At 40.9% G+C, this 9,599-nt stretch overlaps 1 protein-coding gene across 1 annotated transcript in view; it reads left to right on the top strand.

The window, feature by feature from the left end:
- Positions 1–6,070: 6,070 nt before the first annotated feature.
- plcl1 (phospholipase C like 1) overlaps positions 6,071–9,599 on the top strand; it is a 547,414-nt gene continuing 543,885 nt past the window's right edge. Inside the window, exon 1 of the mRNA XM_085985796.1 lies at positions 6,071–7,625. Coding sequence (XP_085841922.1) covers positions 7,323–7,625 — 303 coding nt within the window. The 5' untranslated portion in view covers positions 6,071–7,322. The remainder of the gene's footprint in view (positions 7,626–9,599) is intronic.

The raw sequence follows: 9,599 nt of genomic DNA, 5'->3' as shown, positions 1-9,599 counted from the left end.
GCATATTGGGACAGGGAAAAGCAAAGGGAAAGCGTGAATATTCGTCCACCATAGTCAGTAAGTAGGTGTTTCGTGTTGAGGAAGGCAATGGCCCTTTAAAGTCAATGCTGAGTCGCTGCATAGTGTGTATGAGCGAGCCATCCGATGGACGGAAGAATTGCGGTTTTAATTCCGCACAAATTCTACAGGAGGAGCATGATCTTTTCACATCTTCCGTAGAAAATGGGAGATTTTTAGATCGCACAAAGTGCAACATACGGGTAACGTCAGGATGGCATAAGTCAGTATGAAGATCCGCAAGAGTCGAAGTTGACATAGAAGAGCAGAATGCCCGTGTGAGGGTATCAGGGGCCACATTCTCTTTGCCGGGTCGATAATGTATGGTGTATCCAAAGGCGGCCAATTCCATCCTCCAGAGTTGTATTTTGTTATTCTTGATCTTAGTGCATTTCCGGTTATCCGGCATAAAGGCCACGGAGCGCTGATCGGTTATAAGTGTGAAATGGCGATGAGCGAGAAAGTGACTCCATTTACGTACAGCTTCGATGATAGCCGTAGCCTCCTTCTCGACAGGAGGATAATGGATCTCGCTACCCTGCAAAGTTCTGGACAGAAATGCAACGGGTCGACCACCTTGATTCAAGGTAGCAGAGATCGCCACATCCGATGCATCGCACTCGACCACGAAAGGAAGATTTTCATCAATGGAACGAAGCGTGGCTTTTTCCAGTTGTCGCTTGAGGAGGTTGAAAGCTGAAATAGCCATTGCCTCCAATGGAAATGACTTTGCGTGAAGCAGGGGCTGGATCTTGTCGGAGAAGTGGGGTATCCATTTCGCATAATAGGCGAACATGCCGAGTGCCTGACGAAGAGAGCTGAGATTCGTAGGGGGAGGGAGCTCCTGAAGCGGACGAAGTCGCTCCGGATCCGGTTTGATGACACCGTTGCCCACCCAGTAGCCAAGGATGTTGACATATGGTACTGATTTCACAGATTTGGACTCATTTAAGGTTAAGCTGCGACGACGGAGAATGTCAAAAAATTTCTGGAGATTGGCATCATGCTCCTTCTGGTCAATTTCAATTTCAATTTCAATTTCAATTTTATTGGTCACATAACTAAATACAAGAAGTGTAATCTAGTCAGTGAAATGCTTTTTTCTTGAAGAGCCGAGAGCACCAAGCAGCAAGAACACTTAGCTGCCTTGTACGCACGGAGCTCGCAAGGACGGCAGCCACCTTCATCGGCGCCATCACAAAAAAACACATACCGACATATACACGCATGCATACTTTAAATATAAATAAAGCAGACATAAAATAAATAAAAGACATAAAAAGACAGCACATAAAATGAACAAGCAATAATGTAAAAAAAGTAATGGTCATGACCAGTAATGGTGATATTATCCAGATATGGAAAAGTGTCTGTTAAGTTCTCCTGTTTGACTCGGCTATCCATTGCCCGTTGAAAGATGGCCACCCCATTGGTGACCCCAAATGGAAGGCGACAAAACTGGTAAAGCCAACCATTGGCCTTAAAGGCCGTATACTTTTTGTCAGAGTCCTTTAACAGTACTTGATGATATGCGCTCTTTAAATCAAAAGTTGAAAATACCTTGTAGTTGGCAAGGTTATTGACCATGTCATCGATGCGTGGTAGTGGTTAGGCATCCAGGTTGGTATACTGGTTAATAGTTTGTGAGTAATCGATGCAAAGACGTTTCTTGTGTTGCTTGAGAAGATTTTTAACAACGACGACTTGAGCCCGCCAGGAAGATGAACATGGCTCAATGATACCATCAGCTAGAAGGCGAGAGATTTCTGCCTCGATAAAGGATCGATCATCTTGGCTGAAACGTTGTCATGTCAAAGCGCACAAAATGGTACTTTGGAAATAGTAAGCTCCGGCTTTGACCCTCCAAACTCGAAAGTGAGTCTTTTGTGTTGTTTCTGGAAATCCTGTCCCAGGAGCACATCACTGCATAGGTTCTTGAGCACCCCGAGCCGGGTGGAGAAATAAGTGCGGCCATTGAGAATAAGGTCGACAAGACAAAAGCCGGAAGAATTGGTGGTCAGTGTCAGAGCCATTGCAATTTCCCTGTCCGAGGGGTAAATACGCAGTTTTAACTTACTGACAGCCCGCTCACTAATGAAGCTGTCAGAGCTGCATGAGTCGATTAGTGCACTCAAAATGTGTCCATTTACCGAAACCTTCGTGGCTGCATGGGACAGACTTTGGGGAAAAACAGCTGTGATGGGAGGAGGGGCAGTTTTACCCTTGACAACTGTAACCTTAGTAGTGGTTCTTGGGGGAGGAGCAGTTTTATAGATTGCATCTGTAACCTTAGTAGGGACTCTTGGGGGAGGAGCAGTTTTTATAGATAGTAGCTGCAAAACTAACGAGCTCTCGACCGGTATACCTTAGAAAAGTGGCCTTTCTTACTAACAGCAGCTCTTGACTGGCATACCTTAGAAAAGTGACCTTTCTTGCTGCAATGATTGCAGGTTGCGTTACGAGCAGGACAAAATTTCCTATAATGGAATGCACCTCCACAGAAGAAACACTTCCTTCCAGATTGCCAAGATGCTGCTAGGGCGGGGTCGTCATCAGTGTAGGTTTCTAGGGTAGGGTTGTCATCAGCTAGGTTGGAGTCGTGATCTGTGAGGGCTTCCGCCCGAGGCCTATCAAAGGAGTCACTAAAAGTGATAGCAGCATCCCGTACACGTGGTGAAAGATAGGTATCTGCATTCCTCTTTGCTAAGTCCAGAGAACATGCCTGGTCATAGGCAGCCTGTAACTTGAGGGTTTTATTCTCCAACAGACGCTGACGTATGAAGGGAGACGCAATCCCATTAATAAAGGAATCACAAATTAACTCCTCCTGGTACTGCTCAGCTGCAACAGCTTTAAGATTACAATCCTTGCTGAGCCTGCGAAGTTTCTGAAGGAATTAGTCAAGTGATTCCCCGGGTTGTTGTCGAGTTGTGGCCAGTAGATGCCGAGCAAAAATTTCGTTTGGGGACTTGACATATAGCTGCTGTAGTATTTGGATAGCGGCATCATAGTCTACACAGTCTTCGATATAATCAAACATATGAGGGGATCCATAATTAGCAAGCATTCGTAACTTATTAGGAACATTCTCACCACACTCCTCAAGGAAGTTGCAGAAGGTATGATACCAGTGTTTCCATACCTTAGCAGCTGTAAGTGAATCGGGTCCAGGTCGAGACGGGCGGGTCTGAGTAGTTTCTCCATGATGGATCGATTACTTGTCTGAGTTCCCTTCTACGGTTCGAGTCGTAACTGGCTGTTCCCGAAATCACCCAAAGTGTGGAGTCGATATCAAGTTGATTAAATTGACGTAATAAAACTCACTACGCACTTGGTTTGAGTATAAAGCAAGGCTTTAATCAACTTGTTTCAGAACATGGCGGTCTAGTTGTACTTCACTAGTTCCTGTCTTACAAAATGTCCCTGGGAAGCTGGGCCCACGCCCGAGTATTTATACTCCTTGGATGGCGCCACCAGCTGGCCGTCCAGCGTTATTTCATGAGTAGTTTCTTGACGATGATGAGATTTATAACACCCACTATTCACTTTTCCCTTATACGCTTGTCTAGCCTCCCTTTAAATGCATCTATACTATTCCCTGTGGTAGTGAGTTCCACATTCTCACCATTCTGGGTAAATAAGTTTCTTTTGAATTCCCTATAGGATTTCTTGGTGACTATCTTATATTGATGGCCTCTAGTTAGGCTCTTTCCCACAAGTGAAAACTTTCTCTCTGTATCCATTCTATCAAAATGTTTCATAATTTTAAAGACCTCTATTAGGTCACCCATCAGCCTTTTTACAAGAGAAAAGAGACTCAGCCTGTTCATGCTTTCCTGATGTGTATACCCTCGCATTTTCTGGTATCATCCTTGTAAATCTTCTCTGCACCCTCTCCATTGCCTCTATATCCTTTTTTTCATATGGTGACCAGAACTGTATGCAAGTGTGGTCTAACCAAGGTTCGATACAGGTTTAGCATAACTTCCCTACTTTTCAATTCTATCCCTCTAGAAATAAACCCGAGTGCTTGGTTTGCCTTTTTTATGGCATTGCTAACCTGTGTCATTACTGTTAGTGATTTGTGTATTTGTACTCCGAGATCCCTTTGTTCCTCTACCCTACCTAGACTCGCACCCTCCAAGTGATAAGTGACCTCCCTATTCTTCCTACCAAAATGTAATACCTCACATGTATCTGTGTTGAACTTAATTTGCCAATTATATGCCCATTCTGCAAGTTTATTAATGTCCTCCTGTAATTTGTTGCAGTCCTCCTCAGTATTGACTATCCCTCCCAATTTGGTGTCATCCTCAAATTTAGAAATTGTGTTTTTGATTCATAAGTCTAAATTGTTAATGTAAATTGTGAACAGCAGTGGTCCCAGCATTGATCCTTGTGGAACACCACTACCCACCTTCTGTCATTGTGAATAGCTACCCTTTACTCCTACTCTCTGCTTTCTGTCCTGAAGCCAGCCAGCAATCCATTCTGCTACTTGTCCCCTGACTCCGCATTCTCTGACCTTGTTCATCAATCTATTATGGGGTACCTTGTCGAAGGCCTTTTGAAAATTCAGAAAAATTACATCTACTGCATTACCATTGTCTACTCTCTATGTTACCTCTTCAAAACATTCAATAAGGTTGGTCGAGCAAGACTTTTCCTTTTGAAATCCATGTTGACTATTCATTATTATATTTTTGGTTTCTAGATTTTCTTCTCTTTTCTCCTTTAGTAGAGATTCCATTATTTTTCCTACTACTGATGTTAAGCTGACTGGTCTATAATTCTCTGGACATGTTCTATCCCCCTTCTTAAATACCGGAATTACGTTAGCTATCCGCTGTGTTAATGCTGGACTGTTTTTTGCAAAATTTTCTTGAGATTTGCTTGTGTCATAATGTTTTGTATTCAGTCTGTCCATTAATTGCTGAACATGTCATGTTAGTAAGTTTGTATGTTTTGGGAACTCCATATATGTAATGGGATGCAACCAGCATATCATCATGTAGATAAATGCATAAATTATGAAGTCACCTATTAGCTCTTGAAGGTGGTGAACAAATGAAGGTGTGTAATGCATGGAGAAATCACACAATCGTTTGTTACAAAACTTACAATTCTAATTTTTTGACATTTTAAACAGTATGGGTGCATTTACACCACTGCAGCGCCCTGTGAAGCAGTTTGTCTTTGCACTCACACGGTAGTTATAGTGTAAATGTAGCCTGATTTCAGAATCAAGAGTTTGACCACATATCTGAAGGAAAAGAAGTGAGGCTTTGTCAATTCCGTTTGACACCTCATTTATATACCACACACAAGTTGTGTTGGGCAAACTCCTTTACTCCATCTCTAATCTTGTGTGAATTTACTGCAAAAGATAACCTAGAAACTTTTCTTATCAAGCAGATCTTGAAATTGTGAAGATTGCGTTTGAACAGATCAAGTTATTTCACTTCTCCGTGAAAGAATTAAACACACATAAAGCCACCACTTCAGTTACATGTCAGTGAAGCTTCGCAAAGCAGGACTCATTGATGTAACGCTTGATATTGTGTGGCTACGTCGTGAGGTCGTGGCAACCTGTCCATTTAAGGTAACATCTTTAAATGCTGTTGGTTGTAGTTTAACTGTACTGAATTTCTGAAATCTACTTTTTAGGATTGCGAACCAGAACCGGAGCAAGCCCGGATTAGAAAAATAAGAATAACATTCAGTTTTCCGGAACACAAATTTCTATTTGTAATTAAACAATCCAATACTGCATAGGAATAAGGTAGTTAAATTCGCTACAGCATAATAATTTGCACAAACATAGAAAAACGCATTCACGATGGATTACATATCCTGGATTAAATATATAAATAGTAAAATAGATTATTCTCACTTTGGGAAAATATTCGGGACACTTTAATCAACACGGGTCGATTATCAAGAATATCAAAACATTCTTAGAATTTGTTTTTTTGAGTTGCAAGGTATTTTAACATTTATTAAACTTTTGACAAGTTTGTTAATAGACGGGACTCAAACCGAAGACAGAAGTAAATAATGTCTCTTATTTTTAAACAGTTGTAACGCATAGGTTGACATTACATCCTGTAAACGTGTTTTAACAGCTGATTTGAACGGCTGAACGTGTTTCTCATGTCGCAGAAACATTTAACATTTCTAAACATCGATGTTTGAGCTAGAGGGCGATCATGCTTCTGGTAACACCACATGTCCTACAACCGTTTACTTATTAAGGGAAATACAAGACCAAAAATCCGAACAACTTTGAAGTCATTCTGCTACGTGGTCTCATATATCTGTTGCATTTATTTTGCAAATAAGAGTGAAGTTGAGCAATTGGTGGAGCGAATGATATGGCTCATGAAACTTGAAGTATAACTTTTTTTTTGCGGCTGAATAACAGTAAGATTCGCGACTTTATCCCCCTCAACGTAAAACAAAATGTTGCGAGCCGTGCATCAATTCACCCCCCGAAAAAACGTTTTCAGTGATAGTTTGACTGAAACAAAGAACTTCCTTAGAAACTGCAGTTGGTCTCACCACCAAGTGCCCTCTGAATCAAAACTTCTACATGTATGAAACAGTGTTGTCTGCACTGTATATAGTTTAGAATGAATACATTTATACAAAGTATATACTTGTTTCAAAAGTAAGAAATATACCACACAAATTAAAATACTGAACAATTCACTCTCTGAAACTTTTGTGAATTTCAAATGTATTTTTTTCCTAAAGTCTAAAACAAGCAGTAATGTTGTTTCATGAGTAAAAAAGAAGCCTCCTCCTTTCCTCCGCGACTGTTAGGAACTCCCACCCACTCTGGGTGCTAATTGGAACGAGGCGAGCCTCTGGTAAGCTGACTGGCGGAAGGTGACGTCAATCACAAAGAGCCGACGGATTTTCAAGCTCTCTTTGGCCGCGAACGCGGAGAAATAGGAGAAAGAAAAGTGTGAGCGTGCGGAGCGCTGTCAGTTTTGTGCAGCAGAGCGGGTAATCTGCAAACTTCACCTTTTTATCATTGCAGCTAAAACAATATACACAAGTTATTGCAGATTTCATCGGCTTCACACCGGTACATGGAACCGCGCCTCCTTTTAAAGCTGTAAGTTCTTCTCCGAAGTGTGTTGTGCTTCTGTTGTGATTTGACAGCTGGAGATATGGGAGTCTCGCCTATCAACATTGCCGCTGGAAGACTTTGTTAAGAGTGTAAAAATTACCTGCAGTTTTTTTATTTCTTATAATTTATGCACAAAATGGCGGAAGGTCGGAAGGAGAGTGGACTTGCTGTTTCTGAGATACTTGGGGAGCCTGAGCCAGTTGGAGATTCCCACAAAGCATGGAGCACAACGGAGGAAGGCGAGTTGGAAGCTGTTGGAGGAGCGGTGGCAAGCGGGAAGGGTAGCAGGAGGAGAAGCGCTCTTTCAGCGGCCGGGGATCGTTTCAGTCCCGGGGGATCACCGTCTGCAGGAGCAGCGGCAACAGGGGATATAGAAGCTTGTCTCATCGAGGCTGCCAAGGCTACACCTCGCAGGAGTAGCATCATTAAGGTATGTCATTACCATTTCGCGAGGTTATCTACGTGAGGAACGTTGCATGCATTTACCTACCTGACAACAATGAATGCATTCTAAAAGCAACTCTGTGTGAAGTGCTTTGAGCGATGTGCAAGACATAATAAAGCGCAGTATAAATACAAGTTTTTTCTTTATGTGCAGCTTTTGAGCAGTTTTTATTTCCTGAAATATTTAATTAAATAACCCTATCCAGCACTTCTGATTAAGTGGAGTGACAAGTGCCCCGTTTGGGGCAGCTGGAAACATTGCTGTGGGCTGGCTGGTAAAGGTGAATAAATTGCGTTTTTCTCTCCGACAACAAAGTAATTGGTCTCTAATCTGTGCTTTGCCCTGGCAGAGATTTGGAACTTTGTGCTGGGGCCGTGTGAAGTAACATGCCCTAACATGGAGCACTGGTGCACTGACACTGGACTGCCTTGCGTATTTGTTATGTTGCAAGGGAACCAACGATTTAAGCTTTAATGAACTAAAAATCATATAAATAAGGTAACTAATGGTTACTTTTGTACTATACACGCTCCTGCAACAGAAATATGTTTAATTCCCTTCCGAATAACGGTACAGTGTTCACTACACTTATGGCAGATAGCAGGATTATGTGGGAAGTTTTTTTTTCAGATTCTCAGTTAGTACAATTTGTTCTGAAGCTCTTGGTCCTACATTCTAATTTAAAGACTTAGTCATCACTCAGATTTGCTAAAGAGAGAGAGAGTTCAGATGATATTAACATGTTTTCATAACTTAGTATTCTTTATTGCTGTATTTTTTTGGAGCCATGGTGTATGCATTAGCTAATATGAAGTTGGAACTGTTGTTTTGCGTGTTCTGCACCAACAATATTCATAAAACATTATTTTCTTCTTTGAAATGTGTCCAATAGCATGTGTTTTCGCTGCATAATTCCCTACTGCTTAAAATTGGCCTTTTGGTAATATTGCATCTAAGATTACTAGATTAGATTTATGGTAGGCCTGCTAGTAGTCAAATCATTAAATAAATTACGGTAATTAATGGTAACTTTTGTACTGTACACTCTTCTGCAAATCATTAGCATTCAAATGCTAACAATTAATATTGTTACAAAAACAAAATTCTGTGACTGCTGGAAATACTTAGCAGGTCAGGCAGCATCTATGGAGAGAGAAACAGAGTAAACGTTTCAGTTCGATGACCTTTCATTAGAACTGGAAAAAGTTAGAGATGTAACAGCTTTTAAGCAAGTACAGAGGCAGGGAAAGGGGAGATTAATAGTTGCTGTGAATACAGAAAAACAGAGAAATTATGATTTTTTCATTACCTAATTAATGCTGTAGCAACTTTAATGCAGGAAGTGAAAATTAACACTTAAACTGCCAGCAGCTCCAGAGAATTCTGTGCTTCCTGGCTAGCTACTTTTTTCTGTTGAGATTCCAGTTTGTGCATAGTGACATTGGAACAAACAATAATATAACCATTTGTTTCAAGAGTAATTATTATTGTATTAACATGTTATATTATATTTTACAACACAAACTTTTAACACATTTCCATTTTCTCTATCCCCTTCTACATTTTCTCCTCTATACTGTTTGTCTAGAAATAATACTGCCAAAGTTAATCAGTAGTTTAATTTTCTTATAACTTATGTCCTTTTAGAGTTCAATTAGTCTGTTTCTTCTGAATTAAGTGTTCAGTCATCCATTCTGGGCTGGGAATATGGCATCTTGTCAAAATTGGCCCATATTTGGCTGAAAAACCTAATCCAAAGGAGGCTTGCACCATAATGAAGCTATCAGGTTAAAACTGTTTTTTATTGGGCGCCACGAAAATGAAAGAAAATGTTGGTGGTGTCGTAAAGGTTAATTCTGTATTTAAACTTCAGTGTACAAAACATTGTGTTCCAGATCAGAACATTTTCTGGAATGAGTTCCACAGGCAGGAGAGCTGGTATGTGAGCTGCTGGTATTT

Source organism: Somniosus microcephalus, chromosome 4, assembly GCF_052327205.1.
Source record: "Somniosus microcephalus isolate GS21.2 chromosome 4, FLI_Smic_1.0, whole genome shotgun sequence".
Taxonomy (NCBI): Eukaryota; Metazoa; Chordata; class Chondrichthyes; order Squaliformes; family Somniosidae; genus Somniosus; species Somniosus microcephalus.
Note: the sequence above shows the minus strand (reverse complement) of the source record. Positions and strands in the feature narration are given on the sequence as shown.